Source organism: Cariama cristata, unplaced genomic scaffold, assembly GCF_000690535.1.
Source record: "Cariama cristata isolate BGI_N322 unplaced genomic scaffold, ASM69053v1 scaffold14376, whole genome shotgun sequence".
In the NCBI taxonomy this organism is placed as follows: Eukaryota; Metazoa; Chordata; class Aves; order Cariamiformes; family Cariamidae; genus Cariama; species Cariama cristata.
This window is the reverse complement of record NW_009623905.1, coordinates 32,229-55,886: the sequence shown is the minus strand read 5'-3', so window position 1 is coordinate 55,886 and position 23,658 is coordinate 32,229. Positions and strand designations below refer to the sequence as shown.

Below are 23,658 nucleotides of genomic sequence, written 5' to 3'. Positions count from 1 at the left end.
AGCTGGGTTTTTGCCTAGTTATCTTGTGAGATTTTAACTTAAAAAAATAAAATAGAAATCAATTACTGAAGAACTCAGTCCAAAAAAAACCCCCAAAACCCCACAAAACAAACTTTCTCAAAAATCAGAACAGTTTATCCATGAAAACTGTCCTTTCTCCTACGAAAAGCCAAGTTTAATAGAATGGAGATAAAACTCTACATAGCAAATTTCTAATTCTGACATTTTAAGAGAGATCTAATATTTTAAATGTATAAGGCAGTTCAAATTATGGAAGACACTTATTGTCATCTTGGGACACTGCATAAATCATACCAGTTCTTTCATTTTCTGTCATGGGATCACACTACAACATTGAAGAAAATCCATAAGGAAATGGTCTATTTGGAGCTAAAAGTGTAGCAATCTATAATTGGAAGAGGTGTATCATATTTCTGGGTGAAAGTTAAGTGTTGGTACTATATACTCAGGCCATCTGACCTTCAGTGCTATTATGTTTCTTGAAGTACTTCAAGCCTTTGAGGTGAGGAATGAAGTTGCAAAGAAGACCTAAATTATGTGTTGGCCAAAGCTTGCACTTTGAAGCAAAGCACAATTTTCAGCACATCTGATTTGACTCCTCCAGTATTTTTCCACGTAATGAGTGAAGATATTACTGTGTTAAAGAATTACTCACCCGATTAGGGACACCATCTGCTCCACTATATGTTTGCTGAATGTTATAATAACGAAAAGTTTCTGTAGGAAGGAAAACATCAGTTAGAGAAACATTTGATCAAAAGGGAAGCAGAGACAATGGGGTAGGACAATTTATGTTCCTTTCCAACCAGAGAGCTTCCCCAGCACTCACACAGTTTTCCCTTCTCTTTTCTCTCAAGATCTTTATTTTTCAGTACTCTTCAAAAAGAGGCAGGAGAGAGAAAAGCTGTTTACTTTATTATTCTATTTCTTCATAGATTTCATTTCTTGCAATGTTTTTGTAGCCTGTGTTACTAACCATTTGCATCCTCCCCAAACTTAAATTCCCAGAAGCTCAAGGTCGCTTCACTCCCTCAACAATGTTTTAATGGAAAAAGAGTCATCACCACGCAGAAAAATTCACATCCCCTTACACAAACACATGTACTTAAAGACCACAGAAGTGAAAAGAATGTATCTTTTAGTCCCCTAGTTCATGTGCTTCAGACAGAAACATAACAAAAAATACTTAGTGAAGAACAAAGCAAGAGCCATTGGGTACCTGTCTGTTCAAAACAACTTAAGATTGTCACTGTCTAATGCAATAGACTATTTGGAAGAGAGTAACTTCAATGAAATAAACTTCTCTAACATATAGCTTATTTTGCAGAAAATCCAAATGTCCATAATTTTACCACTCCCTTCTCTTCTAACACAAGTTAAAATTTTGTTAATATAGCCTTTGCTAATTCCATTTTTGTCACATTTGACAGCTTATTTGTAAGCAAAGAGTGAGCAAGACTGTGTGTAGATGCGTATAGACACACACACAGTTCCCACAGCCCCCTTAAATCAATTTAAACACGATCTAACGAGAACTGCATTCACTAGTCTGGAAATAAGGGATATGACTAGAACTACACAAAACGATTTTGTGGTCTGGGGGAAGAGGCCAGTTAAAAGCAGCTCCAGGATGGCCACTGCACCAGAGTCACTGGCTTCCTGTCTAGAGAAGGATTTCATTAAAAGCCTTTCCACGACACTTACGTTTCCTAAATTCCAAATTGCAGCAAGATCACTACAAAAATCAAGGCTATTGCACAAGATGCTTGAAATCAGGCATTGCAGAAAAGAGAATTCTAATAGCTAAACGTATTACAAAATAAGATGATTTACCAACTGTACAAGACACTGGGAAATATTTTTTCCACTTACATTTGATCTGATTGTGGAGCACTATAAATTACACAGCAAACATTCTGCTAGCTAAACAAGACAAATAAAATAATAAAAGGAATATTACACAAATACTATTTCACTTTTCTATGTTGCCAGGACAAATTCTAACAGTACACAGATTTAAAAGCAGAAGAATTCAGATAACACAAAAATAAGTGTGGAGAAAAAGTTGTTCCATCACAGTAAATGAAAGAATTTTCAGATCTATTTATTATTTTCTGTTTAAGGACTGGGCAAAGTAAAATAACCATTTACCAAAAGATGGGAAGAAAAAAAGTGTTGAGGATTGAACTCTTCAGTTCAGGGCAAAAGAAAGATTTTTAAGCAGCTTGATGAGGATACTAGATGAGTAATTTTATACTACTAATAGCTTCTGCTATTTTAATGCAGTGACAGCAAAGATTTCCAAGCAACACAGCTACAGGCACTGCACCAGTCCTATGGAGATGCTTAAAAAAAACCAAGCCCCAGCTGAAAACATTGGTTCTAATCATTACAAACACAGCAATGTAGTTCATGATATAGCACTAACCACACCGCCACCAGTAAAGAATCACCAGGGAATCAACGCTTCACCTTTCATTGGACAAAAGGGTGATGCATTTTAAAAGCAAGACTAAACGTTTCTGAAAGCAACTGGAGAGTCTGATTGCCAAATTCAGAACATCCAGTAAGGCTCTGAGGTAGCAAGAAAAACTGGACACACTCTGAAATGAGGCCCTTTCAAAATAATAGAGACCGAGGACACCAAAAATTGCTAACCGTGCTTGAAAGCTATGGACAACATGCCCAGAGACATTCCCTCAGACTGCTTTCTCCAGAGCCTGAAAGAAGTGGGGCTTTCTCTACAAGCTCAACTGAGATAAAAGGGAGCATTTAAAAGTGCCGCTTAACTGGTAAAGGCTAGTTGCAGTGCTCTTTGAAATGAGTATTTGTTACCAAAAAGGCAAGTTCATTATGAGTACGAAGTCCTTTCAGTCTGGTAAAAACCGTAGGTAAATAACTTGGCTAACCACCAATTTCCTGAGTGGTGTAGGCAGCGAGCTCATTAGTTTGTAGCTATAAATTATTCAGTTGCAAAGTTTTGAGCATAAGCAGCCTAGCAGATCCTTTATTGTAAATCCTTTGCACCAAATTAATTTCCATTACTTCAGGTCAGGAAGGGAGACTCCAGAATTCATTACGAAGTAAAACAGCGTAACAGTCAAAATAGATAACAAAAGTCTTCACCCCACAGCCCTAAGGGAGGTGTAGTACTTGCCTGGATGTGCATTTTAATTACTGCTTTCCCAATCAAGGTTGCACCAAAGAAGGTCCAGAAGGGAACCAGAAAGTGTCCACATGTTATGCCGGCCAGGTCAAACAGAGGGTTTGGAATCTATGAAGTGCAAGGGAAAGAAGTTCATGAATTGCAGCATGCGCTTAAGATGAACAGGAACATTGCAGACTTTGAAACTTTGAAAAATGAACATTTTTTCCCTTATTCAACTTGATCCAAAACTCCTGTGTCTTAATACTTAGAAAAATGTTAATATTGCACCACATAACTTAAGTCTCTGGGATTCAGCTAGACAATGTCCCAGACAATTCCATTCTCGTGGTCCCTTCCTTACCCCTGGATTTTAAAAAAGCTAACAAAAAGTTTTCCATGTGAAATGCACAGAAACCACAGTAAAGCCATTTTGAGTGATTTATCAAGTTTTCTCACTGACAAGCACATCACTCTTGGAAGCTAGTTTTCAAAATGATCCCCAGTGATTTCCATCTGAGAAAGTACATTAAAAACTGGCATTTACAGTCATATGTATCCAGTTTAAAAGCACTGATTAGATTTTACTAAGCATACGCATTTCATTTAAAATTAAAAGTTTTTTTATTGTTAAACTGTTGGCTTGATATTTGGTAATGTGATATTATCTGTAAAATATTTTTGAAATTAAACCAAGAAAGTATCCAAATTCCAACCTTTCACACTTAGCATGCAGTACAAGGGCAGACTGTCTGAGTAAACACACGGGGTATGTGGAATTCGCAGTAGCAGTGTATTACTGGGCTAATATCCTGCAGTGTTTGTGTTGTTTTGTTACACAAACAGATAGCGTAGATTGTTAAAGACTATAAAAGACAGTAACTTTGCAACTGACTGAACAGAAATCTGAAATGTGTGAGAAAGCTTATGAGGGTTATACTTAACTGTTATAGACCAGCAATTCAAATTTATGAGCACCCACACACCACCACCTGCATAGGAAGAAATCTGAAACGGTCTCTAATCATGCTCCGAAACGGTCTCTAAACATGCTCCACTTCAACTAAAATGATTCTTTACCTGTGACAGCTGTCTTAGGCATAGGAGGCTAGTAAATTATTTACTTACACCACAGTCAGATAATTTTGCCCTTCTGACCCAAGTCTGTTCTAGGTCTCCAGTATGTTCTTGGTTGGTTGGTTTGATTATTTTTTTTTTTGGTAAGTTCACAGTACATTTTAATTACTGAATTACTATCACCATAGAGAGAGCAACATGCTTTTGGTAGGGGTAACTGTGGATATCATCAATACATGAGATGTATCACAGTAAAAAGTTACTCAACAAGTCCCCATTAAGGTGTATTAACAGGCCAGCAAAGTTTTCTCTTTGTTTTCGAAAAACCACACACACTGAGTACTGAGAGCTGCCAAAAAAGCCCACAAAGGGAGGGGGTAAATTCTCACAAGTCACAGCAAGGATCTTCCAGGGCTAATTCTTGCTTTGTTCCTTCCCCAGACCTGCCTTTACATAGGAAATAAGCTCCAGACAATAATATGGCTTTCTTATCACCACTAAACAACATTACATTCAGTTGACTTCACTAGGAAAACTTGCAAAATTTTAAATTCAGTTTGATTGTGGTTTTATGTAGCATTTAGAAGCCACCGCTTGACAGACAACAACCTGCAGCTAGGACAGTCATTACCACTTTACAAGCAAGTTCTCTAACTACAAAAAATACACCCAACTAAAATACTGCTTAAAATCCAAAAGTAAAATCACAATTATAAGGGGGGCAAGTAAAGGAGACACCTAGCAGCCAGAGAAGCAAGAGAAGCTCTGAAACAAAGCCCTGAAGCTTGTGGGGGAACGCACAAATGCAAGGAGCACACACGGGGGGCTGCCTTCCTCACCTGCAGCTGCAACAAAAATGTATAGCCTTGAATCCCCATGCTTTTTCAATGCCTCTGCCAGGTTTAACCTCCCCCTTTTTACTGCTACTCTGCAGTTATTCTGTAAACACATTTACAAATCCTCAAGTGTACTGTGGTGGATTCATGACTCCTCATCCCTCCCCAACCCAGAGCAGCCTATATAAGCAAAAGGAAGCTGGAGCTCCGAGTGCCTTGAAGAGCAGTGCAGCAAATAGGTAAGAAGTTAAGCAAATGTTTAAGGATTACTAAGCAGGAACTATGAAGAGTTTACATATCACCTCTCATGTTTACCAACTCCTTCTTCATGTTCCCCATTTATCCACACTTCACCTTGTCCAGCCACTCCAGTAACTCATCCCTGCCATTTACAAGCTGTTGTTCTGATGACACAAGACAGACGGAATAGCCCATGCAGTGCTGTCTCACAAGATGGTGACTAGAGAGTAATGAGTCAGAGGCAGTGATGGAGCAGTCTAAGAGCTTACTGGATGGAAAGATTTAAAGAACAGCTTGTAACCTCCGTCCACTCTAAACATTAAGATGGTTCAAAAGATTAGTAGAGAGAAGTTGTATGGTAGCAACTATAATCAGATTAATTCCTTCCAGCCAACAGAGGTTACTTACATTAGAGCAAATAGTTAGTATTGTCATGTCTACAATTTAAGAAACTAAGAGAGATGCCAGAGAAGTGAGGAATTAATACTTTGTCAGCTGAGCAGCTGGCTAATGGCCATGGTTATTCCAGAAGAATGGGATCATAGGGGACCTACACTTCCCCCCTTCCCTGTAATCACATTTCTGTGCACCACTTCCCACATTTTCTGTGTGAGATGGAAGAATAAGGCACACCATTCCTATCAGTTTTCATGAAGCTTCCAGGGAGAAATTTAAACTTCAAATAGTTTAATATTTTTCTACTCCAAGAGAGTAGTATTATCCTACTTAAAACACTAAAATAGCATCAGTGGAGGTGCTCATATCACCTCTTGCTCAGAGAAAAAAAAAAGCTACAAGTAGTTTGTAGTTCATATAGCCATGACTCTGAAACTTACTTCCTCTTTCTGCTCTCTCTGGTTCCTGATGACCCAAAGATATCTCCTGAGCAGACTTAGAATTACTACAGATGGATATCCTATTCAGGATTTATACAGGTAGTTTTCCACTCTTCAATCTGTGTATATCTTTGGATTTGAAGATGTCAAGCACTGTGAGCTATAGTATATAAACACCTAAAGAAATTATAATATGGTTCCAGCAGAATCTATAGGTAGTCATACAGCTCTTGCTGTATCTTGCCAGCTAATAATCCGGGCTAGGAAAGTCCCAAGAGGATAACTGTCAGTGGGCATATGATCTCATCTGCCAAATATCTGAGCAGTGAGCAGGAGCGTGCGTATGCCTCTGTTAGAGAAGACATGGCCTCAACGTCAAATGCAGGGAGCATCCCTCGTCTGAAACAAACAGAGAAACTTCCTGAATTTTAAGAATGTCTTAGTTCAGTCTCCTGAAAGTCTTCCTTACTGTGACAAGCCTTTTGCATCTTCAGTGAAGCGACCTGGTTTTAATTAGGTTTCACCACACCATGCTGAACTATAGAAGGAATTGCTTTATCTTTTGAAAAAAAGGGATCCCTTGCTGCACCATTCTTTCCTGATGGATTAAAAAGGAAAAAGAACTATTCCAAACTCATTGTCTTCCAAGCAGAACTACTGTCAAGAAGCCCAACGGTGAAGTTGAAGGATGGGATAACAACTGTTAGCTGTGCTTTTATGCAGAATTCACTGCATAGTTTGGTACTAATCTAGGACTGGAGTTTCTCCATGCTATTGTACTTGCCAGTACCACAACCATCCCATTTCTCTACACACCACAGAGAACAGAGAAATAGCAAAGGCGGCACGAGGAGCCATATGGACTCAAATAAAACCAAGTCCCAGTTTACAGCATTGATTTCATCGCAATACATTCAATCTGCAATGTGTGATTACAAAGCCCTCTGTTACTGAAATGAACTTACTGAAGCGCAGGCCAAAATGCCAAAGAACCCAACCTTCTGCACCAGGTTCTGGACAGCCAGTTTAGCCCGGGAAGCAAAATCCTGCAAACAAGAAAACGAAGTATTAGTGAGGCAAAACTCAAAACGAACATATCTCAAGATGTATGTGAAGTCAATATCCTCCATGCTTTGGGATTTCCTAACCAGCAATTGGGAGAATTTTTAAAACAAAAAGGCCAGTTTGAAACTCTGGGCTTAGAGGGAAGGGAAAGAAATTCACAGTGCTCAGTGTGAAAATCTGACCACCCGCATGCATTGAGTTTTGGTTTTCAAAACTCTGCAAGTGGCACTAAGTTCACACTTCTATGGAAACAGGTTTTCTAGTATTTATTTCCCCATATCTTTGAATGTGCTGCTTATACCTTATTCCTTAAACAAGCAAAGGGAATTAATCCTTTCAATACCATTTACAATGTTAAAAAGGTACTTTCTTAAAAACACAGAGACAGAATATAATAATCCCATTATACCCTTAGAGCTTTTCTCTCCAACCCAGGATCTTAATCAAAACAGCCAATTCCAGGTACTCTCTACAACAGACTGTAAAGTTCTTTAAATTCATGGAGTTGAATCTAAAATACCTTAAAAGCAACAAAGGTGTTAGACCATATAACTTTCAAGCTATTCTTTACAAAGCCATGCTAAGAACACGCTGCCTACTTTTATTTTGTGATCATAACTTTCAAACATACTCATGACAAACTCATGAGTCTCAAAGTTTACCAAATACACAGTAAACATTTTAAAAAGCAAAAATAAAGATTCTCGCAAGCAGTTTTTGTGAATGCGAAAAGTGAATTTACATGAGAATAAAAGTCTTTTGAAGCAAAACTGACCAAGAAGCTAAAACCAGTGTCAGTATTATCTATTCAGGTCTGGCACCCAGCAGTTATAGAAAGCTGAGTATCTTTGGTAATAGCAAACTTTAAGAAGTAATTATTAATTCTTTTTTGAAAACCTACAAATAAGCAATAAAGAGGTGATTTTCCAGTAGCAATGCAATATTCACAGATTTACATTTTGTAGAAAACTATCAGATAAATTTCAGAAGGAAATGGCTTTAATCAATAATTAATGATATTCTAAATTTCACAACTCACTATTGAAGTGTAGAATTTAGAATATCATTAATTATTGATTAAAGCAATTATAAGATAATCCAGAAAAATTAAATTTATGTATTTTTAACTTTGTTACAATTCTGTTGAAAGCTTTAATACTAGTCACCAATGCAAGTAAATACAATTACTTGACAATGTTCTTGCATATTATTTAAATTTTGAATTAATAGAACCAACATAACTTTCTATGCCAGATCAAAAAAAAAATAAAAAAAACTGTGATAAGCCTATTTGCTATCTTTTTACACTCCTTTTTCAAGTAGTAACTTTTCTCCATTACAGTGCTTTAAAAATAGTTACATTCTCAAATAAAAAAAAATAACAATTCTTAATGAAATAAGAATAATTCTACTTCTTATACATGATGTTTGAAAAAAATAACCCAAATTAAAACAAATACTTCCACTTAAAGAAAAAATGCAAATAAATGAGATTTCCTACATCTTACAGTGGGACACTTAACCACAGGAGAATATAAAAACTCTTATAGAATATTCTGTAAGGGGTGAATTTGCTAACTTTCACCAGGAGTAACACCTTGGGGCTGTGAATGCCTTATTGCAAAAGGAATAGATGAAATATCCACTCTTTGTTGAAAACTTGTTCCCGATATTTTCCTATTTAACTTCTAGCATACATACAGTACGCATGAGTGATTAAAACCCACTCCCAGTAAGGCTGATACCAAACACTTGAACTTATGTTAGAAGAAACAGGTCTAGAACATGCCTACGTGACAAGTAAAGTAAAGTTTGTCATGTTTTTCCATTAAAAGAAGGCATTTTGACACAAATTGTTCTAAATAATAAAACACGATAATTTACCAGTGAACCAAGTCCAAAAATCTTGCAACATTCAAGGGCAGTTCCTTCTCCAACTAGAATTCCCTCATCATTATTTCCAAGTTAGTAACAAAACCAAAACAAAATATAATACTTGGTCACTAATAGGGGTCAGCCCTACTATACACATTCAGTCCCACTGAGGGTTTAGGACATGAACTGAAAAGGGTGCAAGTCTCTTCTGCGGAGTGTGAGCACACAGCTATCGACAAAGGATGTAAAATGCAGCACCCTAAGGAGACAACAGGTATTCTAATTCCTTAACCAAATACAAAAGTAGAAATATGTCTTCAGAATGTCTCTAGAAATTAATTTAAAATGAAAAAGTATGCTAAAGCGTAACAGCAACACTGTCCTTTCAACAACAGACTTTGTTCTTTGAAAAGGTGAACTGAAAAAGTAGTGCCTTAGGTAGGAATTTCATAAGATATCTCCCTCTGTACTCTACAAAGCTGAATGTGACCATGATATTTTCAGTTCCTATTTTGTTCACCATTTCACAATGCTCATGGGGTTAGAACAATATTTTCACTTTTATAAGCCAATAAAGATTTTTTTTCACAGCTCCATAAATCTCATTGTAAAGTATCTTTAAAATAAAACACTACAATCCAATTGTTCAAATAGGTCCATGATTTATTTCAGTGGAAGTTATTTCTATTCTAATTTTAACATATTTACCCATTATCTTTGACTGCATTGCTAATACTGTTGTATTAATTTTCATAAGCTGGAATTGGAACCAAACTCTCAAGCAAGTAACTTATAAACTCGTGCCTGCAGCACAGCTGGTTTAATAAGATATAATTATACATAGATTGACTGTATTAACTTAGTGTAAGCACAGGGCACCATTTTTCATCAAATTTCTTAAAAATAAACAGTTTTCCTCATCCACATTTCTAGGCTGCTGCAAAAATTCAAGGCTGTCTTAAAACTAATTTTTTCCCTCCAGCTAAAAACATACAAATTTAATAAAAGCAATGATAAAAATGTTGAAAAAGGTGTAATAAGTTTGTCTGTCTCTCTCAAAAAAACAAAAACCCCAAAAAACCCAAACCAACATTGGGGCAATTTTTCTCACCTTATGAATTAATAACATTCTTTTTTTACAGTTATTACTCACATTGTTTCTTCTTAAAGTTTTTTTTACATTCATTGTCTATTACAAAGGACTCCATGGAAAGCACAGCTATAGTTCTAAAAATTTCAGTCAAGAACTTCTAACTTGTCTTCCTTTTTCAAACTTTCTAAATAAGCCAAAACAGATAAATTAAGGATTTTTCCACCTGTTTTCTATGATCTAATGGAAACGTAGCTACAAATAATTTGCATGGTAATATACTCATCAGGGTTGCAACAAAACTATGCATTTGCAGTCTCAACATTTACTTTCATGCAAACAAGTTCAGAAATACTTCTGTTTGGTTGCTTCCTTAAAAATTTCGTTTGTCAAATCTTTGCGACATCTGCAATAATAAAAAAAAAACCTTAAAAGTTTCATTTCTCAGAGAATACAATCATCAGTTTCACAACTTTTACCTATTTCACAATATAATTTTTCTGGTATAAAGCCTGCGCAGGGAACAATCTTTTCTCTACGTTTTTAAGCATTTGAAATAAGAGCAAAACAACTTTCACAACTTACTGCTTTAAAAAAAAAAATAAATTAAAAAAGACATAAAAGTTTAGCTACTTACAGGCAAAACATTTTCCCCCAAAATTAAAGTATCTAGACTGGACTCGCGTCTCAGCTAATATGATTCATTCCCTATAACATTTCAGGATACTTTAGCTCACTATGTCCCTTTCAAAGATGATTTGTCTTTTTGGTTTGGAAATAGATTTCCTGTGACTGCTACAATACAGGCAAAGGAAGGTTAAATGATTAAACATTACTTCATTGGGTTAATCATCAGATCTCAAAAACTGGAATGGAAATAAGAGGCATAAAAAGGTCAGTGCTGAAATACTGATTCACAAGTCTCAGCTGGCGGCTTGAGGAAGTTTGCTTCATATCTGCCTTCAGTAAAATGGCACATTTTATTGATACCAGCATTTCATTACTACATGTTGCAAAAGCAAAAAACTCTCCCAAATCTCCAAACCTAAAGGGACAGTAAAGAGAAATTACATGTTTTGCTGCTAAGTAAGATTTACCACAATGTTCCTCCTCTAAGTATGCATTACGGTACAGCTTTGAGTATAACTTAACATGGAGCATTCATCCCTATAAAAAAAAAATAAACCCTTCTTGTTGAAAGAGTGAATGGACAATCTTGTCTTAACTACAGGGCTTCGTCCCATCCCTCTGTTTTGTTTCCATTTATAATTTAATCTCTATCTCTTCTTTCTCTCTTCACTGTAAAGTAAGTTGCACAAGCTTTTCTGTATTTGAGTGAAGAGCATCTCACCAGACTTGGTTGACAAGCTCGAGAAAAAAAAAAAAAAAAAAAAAAAAATGTAAATTCTGTAACACCGATTTATTATCAGAAAACAGAATGGTCACAATTCATTGTTCACATTGAAATTGTAAAGCCTCTTTTTTCTTAATCTCTAAGAACAGAGATTGTTGATAAAACCATAGCAAGTAACTAGTTGATGGTTACCAAGGAGCTCTGAATAATCAGCACTGGATTGAATCCCACCATCCTCACAGAAACAACCCGTCAGACCTCGACAGAAGATATTTTCTTGAAAGACTGCATAGATGGGCCTATAACAATTATGCAATGTAACCGTTTATTTTCTAACAAAGTTGCAATCAGTTTTTAGGAGCATCAAGAAAGCTCTGACTCCCTATCACAAACCAACTCTTCCTTGCATGCAGCAGTGATGATAGCTGTCGGGCTCTGAAAGATGTGATCCAGACTTCCAATGATTTGAGGCCCAGAAAAAATTTTTCTTCTGTCACAATTTTTTTCTGTCGTAAATACATCAAGCACTTTACAAATATATTGGTATATTGGTGACTATAGCACAAAGAGGAAGGCCAGTAAAGAAGGGAAGGAATATATGAGATGAAATCCAATCCTAAATTCATAGCATATGAATTCTCTACTAGTAAGAGCAGACAGTGCCTTAACGTAGGATCAGGGGGAAGTCAGTGATGCAAGCATTAACACAACTGCTCAACCAGGACAGTAATTACCGAGCAGATGGTAGCCTTAAGAAGTTCAAAATAAACTTCTGGAAGGCTTGGGAGGGGTTATGCAGGATTTGTTACTTTAATAAAAAACAGGATCACAAATGAAAATTAAAAAAAATACAAAGACACAAACAGAGATCTCAAGTGACTGTGTTGCACCTTGATGGTCCTCTACAAACACGGGGGATACTAAAGTTGCTGTAGAGACAGGTATTCATCCTAGTGCCAGCAGACTTCCTTGATGCCACTGGGTAACTTGCATGTGAGGAAGAAGTGGACAATCCTTCAAGATTTGAGGATAATTTACATTACTGTTACAATATTTTCTTACCAGAAACAAAGTTTATTTATCTAAATAATAATCTAAAGAGAACATTTTTTTTTCTAAAGATTGAAGACAATGTACGAAGCTACCGTCTCAGATAATTAAAATTATAAATTCCTCAACATTTAAAAAGCTGCCTACAAAGACAGTGCTCCTTGTTATGTAAAAATCTGAATTATGTTAAAAATGAGCTGCACAGTATTTTGTTTCTTCTGGCTTTCTATTACAACACAATGGAATCAAACACAACTTATGGGAGAATGACCATTTGTGGTTAGGCAATGAATTCTAGAATTTCAGAGGACTGGGAAGAATTATTAACTCATGGAAATAATGTTTTAACTGCAGAAGAGCAGTTTTAAAGAAGCCAGAGAGCTACCTACAGGCTGAGAGGTTACAACATCCATCCACACTAAGAAAGGGGGAGATTAGCAATGACATTTAATGATCAACAGAGTAACCTGGAGTTAAGATGAGGAGAACAGAGATCAAGATGCAGTTGATAGTCATTGCCTATCACTGCAAATAGTTCATTACTCAGTGACCAAAGAAACCATTTCATACCTCTCCTGCAAGACATCAAAGGTAACAGATCTCATGAGTAAGGTTCCAGTAAGTTGCAAGCAGGAATATTTTGATAGTGGTTCACGGCAGTACTGATCTCCTGCTCTGTCAGCTGCAATGACTCTCAACATCTAAACGCGTATGGAAAGGGCTATGGCCCTGGGTCTCTGTTCGAGCTTTCTCAAAAATACTTCCAGCATAAGCCAAATCAGGGGCAAACTAAAAGGGGGTATTTCCATCTTGATGCCTGGAGAGAAGTGGGTGGGACAGGTAAGGTTTATGCTTACTTATCACTTGAAACTCTGGGAAAGAAAGGCCATGTCTTGGAAACTGGGCTGTTAAAGACAAAGTTAAAAAAGGTTTTCAAGGATTGTTGAAAGCCGCTAAGGGAAGGTGGCAGATCTAAGCAAGCACTGAAGTTTGATAAAAGAAAGGTATTTACGTACGACAGGCATAGGACAGACATTTCAGATTAAGAGGACTGGCTAAAATTCTAAGTTTGGGAAGGAAATAAATTTCACTTCACAAGAAGTCTGAGTTTTCTGAGACATTAAATTTGGAAAAGGAATAGGGTAATCATATGGGACAGTTACAAGAGAAAAATACATCCCTGTTGAAAATGAAAACACAGTTTTAGAAAGTGTAACATGAAGAAGACTGAACAGCAATGAAACAGGGCCCTTGACCTCACAGGCTTTACCAGAGAATTGTGGAAAGACAAGGGAGCAGTACCTACAAACCCTCCTTAAATAGACTATGTCAGAGATCTGAGGACTTCGAGCTAGTAAGATTTTAAACCATCATTCAGAATAATTGTAGGCAAGGATGAACACACAGTAGGTACTACATACAAATCCCAAGTCAACAACAAATCAAATATACAGGTCAATTCTTCTACTAGCCTTTCCTAGGACAAGAATACTGAATACAAATTGTTGAGGGAAATGCACAGATTTATTTCCACATCTGTTTGTGTTCAAATTCTTGAGCCTGGTTGCATGATAAGGCGTGATCCTGCAACCCACAAAGATAATCAGAAAGATGCTCATCTTTAGGACTTTGTAAACTCAGACATATGAGTAACTACAATTACTTCTGCCAGAAAAATTGACCTTTTTGCATAGAAAATACAGTTAAACCTGTTTTCCTCATAATCAGATTTTAAAACTGCAGTTAGAAAAGAAAGCTGTAAGAAGCCAGAGACAGAGCTCTGTGCAGAGTGGAATCCTTTGCAAGCTGTATGGGAGCAGAGTGTTACAGAGTTCAGTCCAACAGCAAGCTTTGCTTTCCCTGGTCATTTAATTTTAACCTATCTTGGAGTAAAAGTGTGAAACTTCCAAGTAACAGATCCATTATATGGTAACTCAGACCTCTCAGTAACACAAGCAGGAAGGCAGGCAACCAGCTCTGGATCAAACTGACTACTGGCATTAGGAACTTCTATGTATTTTCTTCATTTCGTTAATCAACCAACTGTACCACGGTAAGAACGTTTTATTTCCCTCACTTCTCCCTCTCCCCTAGACCTTGGGGGAAGAACCAGCAAATGCTTCTTCTCCACTTCAGGAGCTTCAGTTTCAAGATTTTAGACTGTTACAATCCAATGCCATGCTCAAGTTTGAAAATGATATACCAAAATGAACACATATTATAGAGCTCAACAAGTTAGTAGGCACTCTCAAACTTAAGGTCAGCATTTTCCACTAGAACTGAAGCTCTCAGACTTCTCCATAAAAGTCCTTTTGCTTCACGCTGTAAGAATAAAGAAATTTTGTGAAGAATAGGACACAATTAAAGGAAACAGTCTGAAGGAAGAGGAAAGAGCATGTTCTCTCAGTCTTATCAGATCTGTCCTATACAGCAGTAGCCCTTTTAACCACATCTCCTGCCACCTCTACTCCTCAATTCAGGTCTGTGCAGTAGCATGAAGCAACATGTGCCCTTTGAGGCTTTGCAATTTTACAGTGGTGCATGAAAGCATGAAATACAATTTATTATTTCTTTGCTTGCTAAAGGATGACTTTCTCTTCACACCTTGTAGGAGACCTGGCAGCGAGCAGATCCTGCAATCTATTTCATGCAAGAGAGTTGTCAGTTTGGCATGTCAGGGAGGCAGCAAGGCCGTGAGGACAGTCCAGCGTTGGAAGAGATAACCCAGAGAGCTTGTGCAGTCTCTAGTCCTGGAGGGCTTGAAGGCCAGACTTGACAACGCCCTGTGGAACCTGAGCTGATCTCATAGATGACACTGCCCTGAGCAAAAAGTTGGGACTAGAAACTGCTTCAGGTCCCTTTCAAGATGAACTTTTCTGTGATTCCATAATGAGATACTAGCAGCCACCTACAGAGAGAAGAATGAAGTAAAAGACCATCCTATCACTCTGGTTCCCACACATCAGTCACTGACCCCTGCAGCCTTTGCTTCTACAGTTGAAAGCATATGCTGGCATTGCCTCCACCAACGTGCCGGCTGCCTAAAATACCATTGCAGCTGCACAGCGAGTGCTCATTTATCTCAAAGCTACAATTGCAATTAGTTATTGCGGTCACTGGTCTGCTGATCTAGTTATAGTGGCATGACAAGTAACTCCAGCATATCGTCAATTTTTTTTTAATCCATTACAAATTATCAAGTCCTATTTTTGGGCACTTTAAGATCCAGATGTTGTAAGGAACGGCTCACGACTGCTGGAATGAAGCGAGTTATTGCTTTGTTTTAGCCACCATCATCAAGAAAGGAAGCAATTTTGGGTAACAAATAGACAAATAGATTGACCTTTTCAATCTCTGACAAATCAGAGCCAAAGTCACCAGCACTGAAAAAAATACACTGTTCCTCCACAAAGAACTGGGAAATAAGTTAAGGAAGAAAACCCACGCCCAGAAAAATCACTTGCAGAATAAAAGTGAGCAACTTCTTACACAGCTGACAAATCCGTTTGCACACACAAGTCTTCCTACTCAGCCTAGCCAGCAGATGTGCAATGCTGAGCATACCTCTCGCTTGTTCTCCCTCGGAAGTAGCAGGGGTTCCCAGACAGCTTAGAGAAGTGGTCTGCATACCAGACTCTTGTACAACACAGATATTTAAACAGTGTCTGGAGCAGTGGGGGTGGGGGGGGGAAAGTAGCCATTTTCTTGATCATGATACTGTAATTAATTTCTACCAGTTATTGAAGGTTCTCCCTGAAAAAATATTTTTGAAGTAGCTTATCTGACCCAAACTTTTGATCATTTATTGGCCTTTCTCAGAAAACTGGAAAGTGAAATATTTAAGTATTTAGGACAAAATCTTCCCTTAGAAACTTGGGTTGAGCATTCCTGACACACATAGAACAGGGCATGCAAATCCAATGGCAGAGTTCAACCAACTGCTTCTCCACAACTACAGTGCAAATGCAGCCTGCAAGATTTCCAGCAAACTTGGTAACATTCCTTCTGAAAAGGTTCATTTCTGTTGTAAAGTGAGAGATTTGTTAGTGAAAAAATTCCTCTGAGCCAATATCCTAATATTGAGTGAAAATATTGCAAAGTAATCTAGATTTCTTCAGTGGTTCGAAAATTTCTGATCTATGTACTTACATTATATACTAAACATCAAAACGACAGAGGGCCCTGTAAATGAGTTTTAGGGAACAGACGTTATCACCAAGAGTCGTTCAAAGAAGAACGTGAAAAAGTCATCTCTAGACTACCATTAGCAAACGTAATGCAATGCTCATTGCTGTTTTTTCCTTATCTGTAAGCAGGTGTGCAAATGAATAGAACAATGCAGACACAAGACTGCCCTATTCACTTGCAGTGTCCAAAGAAATCCAGCAAGGAGGTGGCTTACACATTTGTTACTCATAGCTCCTATTGTCTACCCTCTGCCTGTATTAACTCTTTGCTACCTCTTTTCTCAGGAAGTCCTCTACAACAAGTTCCCTTATTTAAAGCTTTCGTTGACTCATTCCAAAGCTTATTTCAACTCAGTAATTTTGGAGAACAATTTAAAACTAAGCTGTTACTTAGTACACTCACTGTTTATTATGTTGTCTGTGAAAAAAACCCACCACCACACTTTACTATTACTTCACTCTCAGTTTGCCATCTCACTCTCAAGCATTCATAGGAAGTTTCTAAAGCGAAGCTTCAAGGTTTGTTTAGTTTTGAATTTCCATTTAATTATGGGCCAAGATAAAAGAGGTAAGATACCTCCCCTACACATACTAACAAATGCAGCAATCAAACTTCAGGAAAGCAGTGTGTGAAGACAAAAGCAGGGTGTGAAGACAAGTCTCCTGGTGGCCACCCATCAGGCAGCCTAGACCAGACACTAGCCATCTCTTTCTTGTACAGCACAATTAATAAAGAGAGGAAGCTGATGAGGAAAAGGGGTGACTGGAAGACTGAGCAAGAGACATTAGGAACGGAATTTGACGTTATGTTTAAATGAGTTATTTCTGGGAAAGCAAAAAAAAAAAAGTCAAGGTTTTCCAGTTATTGTATGTGACTCTACCACTTCCATTTTTATGATAACTGCTTTACAAAAACCTGCTTGTGGTCTGCTTTAACCTTTTTTTTTTTTACCAAATACCCTTAAAACCTTTTGATTAAACACGCCAGCAGCCAGCAAATCCTTTTCAAGTAAGAACTTATCAGATACTAGTTGTTAGCTTAATCATGGGAGAGATCCATTTTTAATTTGGCCATCTTATTTTACGCTGCTAATTAAGTAACATTTTGCTTATTAGTTGAACCTAATCATTCCATTTGAATTAAGTCACAGTGTCGTGTCAGAACACAGTGCTGGGTTCTCCAAGTAACCATGGCTGGGTGTGGTAGCGTACTTTGTTCTGCTTCTGCAAAGAGAAGCCCCACATGAAGATGTGGAAAAGCAATCCAGCTCAAGGCACCAGACCTTTCAGAAATGCTGGAAAGATGGGTTTAACATGTGTTGTAACTGTCACTATCGCAAAAGTTCATCAGTTTAACTCCTTGCAGACAAGAAGCCGACTCTCCGAGCAGGAAGTTGTTTGATGGAACTCCTGACGCAATGCAAACCGAAGCAGTTGCAGCTTAGTTTAATACAAACCCTCTTGAGTCCACGTTGACAAATTCTTTAACAAGCCCTGTGGTTACAGGGAAGCTGGTTTCAGTCTGAGTCACTCCTGTTCAAACAGTTTACTGGAAATGGAGGGGAGGGGGAATTTTCAGAGAAGTCATGTGATGGCCAGACAAACCACAACCAGTAAAGGTTCAGTGGAGTCAAAAACAGGTCCCAGCAACAACTGACATTCAGTGTGCAGTCAGTCATTTACAAAAGTCCTGCTGCATCTCAGCATTTCTATGGATTTAACCCTTTTTCAAGTTTGTATTCTTTCAGAGGCAGGACACAGTTTGGAAAGTAAACAAACAGCAGTGGCTGATAGTAACATAGGCAACTAGAAAATATTTTTACATCGAAATTTGGCTGCAGCAACACCACACAGAAGCAAAGCCTGATGCGTAAATCATTAGTTCTTAAAAATATGCCACTTAATGAATCCAAACACTTACAGTCATTAAGGATTAGATATACAGCAAAGATATTAGTACTTTCTCCTCTTAGCAAGGAGTACCACGATAGAGCAAGAGCCCACGCATTACACATTATCACTAAGTACCTTGAGGGAAGCTGGCATTAAAAGCTTCATTTTCACCCGAAACCTCCATCAGCTTTAAGTGTTTCAGCATGACAGAGAAAAGATGAGAATACTTAACAATCAGCAACTATTAAACTGGCAAAAGAGAGTCCCTGCACATGTGTGTGTAGATGTGAAACCATACAAAAGTATGCTTGCACCGTATTATTACCAATGTGCTGCCCCAGCACTAAGTAGTAGATTCACTTCCCCTAATTGAGAGGTTGGTTTGAACGGCTGTGCTGGAGATACTCCCTCCCTGTGGCTAAAGGGGAGCTCCGATAAAAAAAAAAACTCCTTTGCTCTGGAATTAGTCTGGAAGAGAGTTAACAGCAACTGAGATACCGTTTCAAACATTCATGATTTTTCAATACTGCCTTAAATATTAACAAATCAGACCGAGTTGCTCTGTTCCTATAGCACGCTGGGCTCTGCCTTGTGTGGAGCTCTGAGAAGGAAAGAGCCCTGCTTGTAAACCCCGCTCCTTCTCCGGGGCAAAGTCGCTCGGTTTTAACAAGAGCAGCCAGGAGGCAAGAGAAGCTCTGACGCTCCCTTTATGTAACTGGGATGAACTCACTGGCGTGCGCACACAGGGACACACAGAAAGGAGAAGTGAGTGTTCCTTTAAAATGAGGGGCTTTTTCTGAAGTATGCTAATGGGAAGTACAAGGCAGGCGTACACACTGTCTGCAGGCTAATGAGTTTTCTCAAACCCTAGCTCAAGGAGACAAGTCACTTAGATCTGAGATTTATGATAGAAAATCCATCAACAGACTCTTTAAAGTAAATAGTATTTTACTCTGTGTAACTTTGGACGGGCACTAAACCTTTAAGCTATTTAATCCTTTTAGGTTCCTTTTTTTGGTTGCTTTTTCAAGTGCCAAGCCAGCAAGTACATTCCCCCTCACAGATCCTTGAGGCTGGATGTTCATGGTCTATTCTCACCATAGAAGATCCTCATCTGTTTCTCAAAATTACCATTGTTTTTGAGAAATAGCAGCAACAAGCTTTCTAAACAAAACACACGCAGGCAAAAATGTCACGCCATTCGGCTCTGCCTTGTAGGCACAGAGCAGCTCAGCAGAAGTAGAGGGAGAAGCTATTCTTCAAAAACCTAACACACCCATTTTCATGCCTTTCAAAAAGGCAGGATGAAGCTAGACCTTTATACTGAAAGAAGGCCGTGTCATTTGACGTCAAACATTTGTAGTAGTCTCCATGGCATAAGACACTTGTCACATCCCCTGTGTTTTCTTAAGCATAAGGCTTCAACTTGGGAGAGTGGGAGAAGCTGATGTAGGTAATAAAAACTGTTATTGAGCAATTTAAAAATAGACATCGTTAACTGCTCATGAATAGCAACTACAGAACAAATAGTGATAAGCTATGCTGAAGATTGGGATTCACTAAAGGTCATAGGAAAAGGCAGGCCTGTCTCTCACAGACATCGAGCGAAAACATGATTGGAGCCAAAAGCAAAAAGGAAGTCATATTAGCAAATGGAAAAAACTGAACTGTCAGTTTTATGAGTGCAATACAATTTAATCGGATTGTCAAAGCTTCATGCTAAAAGGGTTTTACAGAAACCAAACCACAAGTGGAGTTTAAAAAGATTTTTTTTTTCCTCGCCATCCATCCACAAAACAACATGCTTCAATCCAAACTCGATTGCCAAGAAAATAAAATCAAAAGTCTTGGTAAATAACACCATCATTTTTCTTAATTACACAACACCATTAGTTTACTAAGGACAGTCAATACAGCTAGCTATATTTTGGCCTGTCCTGACAAAATGCTCTCTAGCAAAAATTTTCTTCCCAAGAATCTTACTGCGCATTCTGGAAACCAACTCCGGCTGCTCCCACAACTGTACACACATATAATTTGCTGGGAGAGTTTCAGTAAACACAGATAGCATTTCAGCTCTCCAGTCATGTATTCAACTGGTTTCGGGGTTTGCTTTTTGGGTTTTTTTGGTTTGGTTTTTGTGTGTGTGTTTTTTTTTTTTTCTTTTTTTTCTTTTTTTTACCATGACTTGATTTTTATACAGTTAGGGATTACCTTGCAAAGCAAAGACTGATGGAGTAAAGAACAAAGCAGATTTCCACAGACACACTGCATCTTTAAAGAAATAGAAGGATTTACTATTTACAATAGCAGAAAAACCCTTTGGAACTTTCTAGTAGGAGAAGGCTCTCAGGAAACACAGGGTTTACTGTTAGAATTACTAGATTGCACTCAGTATTTCCAGACAAACCACCTTCTTTCACGGAAAAGCTTCACCCATTTTTTGAAGAGAAGGAGAAAAAAAAGTAAAAGTATATATTTATATCAAGAAAATACCCTGGCAGAACAGTTTAAAGACAGCAGTGCATGGCAAATAGCATCTGCTGGTTTTTTAATAGCAGTCTCATATGACCCATTTCAACTTAGTGGCAGACAAAACAGGGTAAGAAGGAAAAATACAGAAGATAAATCCAGTGGGGTAAGCAGTTTGAGGAAAAAATGTTTAATTTCTTCTAAAACACTATCAATAACTTGTGAACAGGAGGCAAACTCCTGACCTGAATGAAAATTTTCAACAATAATATCTGATTGATGTACAGCATCAGTTGCAAACTATGCTGTAACACAAGCAGCATTTAATCCATCAAGAAAATAAATTACAAGAGCAACAAAAAGGGACTTAGAGCAGTTTGGTTGCATTTTCACATCAGGAAAAATATGTTTCCTCAGGCTGATGAATGGGTCATGCACTGGCCCTCAAGGGTGTTAGTGGCAAGGCAGGCAAATGTCATCTGAAGGGGGTGAGCTGACTGAAAGTCATCTCCTTGCCCAGGGAGGCTTTAAATGCAGCTATAACAATCACAATTATGGAATAGCACCTCCTCCACCACTGGTTTGTTAGCCCACTTTCTCCCTACCTTTATTGTGCTGTTCTTGGAAGTCTAAATTAATGCAGTATTTGTAGCAAATACTTTGGCTGCACTATTTTATATGCTTCAACAAGCTGCATTCTTGTCCTCCCATCACCAGAGGTATCTCTACCCGGTGGAGGATCTTTTTCCATCCCTGGGAAGTCCCTTGTGAACTCACACCAACTGATTTTTGGCCCATTCCCATTTCACTGGAATGCTTATTTACTCCATCCAGTTGTTCTGTGTTTTATTAATTCTGTTGTTTTGCACTGTTCTTACTTGTGCAGTCTCTGCATGTTCCAGCATCTCCTCAAATTCCTGGTACTCTTCATCATCAGGTTCAGCACCAGAGAGTCGGGCCGCCCTCGCCATAAAATATGGAGGCAGCTCTCCAATGGCTGTGCCAGCACCCTGGGAAAAGAATAATTCTGATTTATTTTCGTGTTTATTCTTAAATAGGAAACATGTGATATGCACAGCCCCGTGGACATTTCAAATTATTAGAACTGATGAGACCAGCTGCTTTGACAAGTTTGCTTCTACCCACCAGGTCAAATTTCTCATGATTTCAAACATAATGCTGTTCCTTTGAAACCTCACTTTCCCCCCTTTCCTTGTTTAGCAAAATTCAGCTTCTCTCAGCGCAGACTAACATGCTGCAAGTCAGTGGCTCTCAAGTTGTGGTCTGCAAGGTCAAAACGACATGATCTGTACATCTCTGGGGCCCTGCAGTGTGGCTCGTGGCCCAGCTCCGGCAAAGCTCCGCAGCTGGTGGCCAGCTGAGCCTGGTGTGGTGGGGAGGCTTTAGCTTGTCACCGCGCTGCAGCTGGAATGCCGGCCAGAGCGGGGGCCCTGCTATCCGACACGATCCCTGACTCAGCACAGCGCTGCCATCTCACCCCACCGCATGATGCCAGACACATTTGTCAGCATGTGACAGCCCGTGCTCCTGAGCAGTCTTCGAAATAATCTGGGAACTCCTCCCCAGTGCCGTCACGTAGTTTGTTTGTTCAGTCATGAGACTTTGTGCAAGTGTTTATTAGAAAACAGGCTCGAGATTGACTACAGCTATGAGCAAGGAAAAATAAGGTTAAGCAAAGCTTGATCTCGAGTTTTCTCTCTCCTCTAGATGGAATAGAGAAAGCCAAGAGAATCCGAGATGAAAGCATGGTTGCTTTCTCACCACAGGAAAATTATATTTGTTTTCTCAGGACATCAAATGACTCATTTCAATCTTGTGGGTAAATGCAACTTTAGCTTAACCAAGGGGAAAAAAAAAAAAAAAAAGACACAGCTAAGATTGATCATATGGCTAATGAAAGAGGAACTTGGACTAAACTCTCAATGGTTTAAACACAGGACAGGTAATAGCACAATAGTTCGGCACCACACTGGAAAAGTGCTAAAACTTAGCTACATGCAGATGGCTTTTCTCTCTTAGGGTCAGCAGTGAGGAACGAATGCTTTTCTATTCCTTTGAAGCAATGTGAAAGCTTTTCAATTTCCTTTGTTCCTGCTCTATATGCAGCTGCAAGCAAGGGAGAATTCCAGCTGCTGTGGATATTCCAAATCAATAGGTTGTGGTTTTAAATACCACCACTCTCCGCAGCTACCCATACTGTTAAATTCTCAGTTTAAGCATATAAAGTGGACAGCCTCATATGTTTATGCCCTTGTTTTCCACAGAAGAAAAATTTAAACCAGCGCAACAAGCTGAACTTCATTAATCTGCCTATTTCTGGCACAAGGGAAGATAAGCCTGAAAACAGTAGCAATAACGTTTCAGAAAAATTAACTTGAGGTTATGTTCTCAGGGTGATGCAAGAACAAAAGTCACATTGCTTCTCCAGGCTCTGCCAATTTGCTTTGGCTTCATTTTGTTAACTGAGGAAGAGGTTTGCATGCGTGTACTGGACAT

The 23,658-nt window shown here is 38.4% G+C and overlaps 1 protein-coding gene across 1 annotated transcript in view; it reads right to left on the bottom strand.

Moving 5' to 3' along the window:
- Positions 1-672: 672 nt before the first annotated feature.
- Positions 673-23,658, bottom strand: part of VMP1 (vacuole membrane protein 1) — a 46,833-nt gene continuing 23,847 nt past the window's right edge. Inside the window, exons 6-9 of the mRNA XM_009702961.1 lie at positions 22,020-22,151; positions 7,121-7,201; positions 3,179-3,295; positions 673-738 (exon numbers count right to left, since the gene is read on the bottom strand). Of these exons, the coding sequence (XP_009701263.1) occupies positions 673-738; positions 3,179-3,295; positions 7,121-7,201; positions 22,020-22,151 (396 nt within the window). The remainder of the gene's footprint in view (positions 739-3,178; positions 3,296-7,120; positions 7,202-22,019; positions 22,152-23,658) is intronic.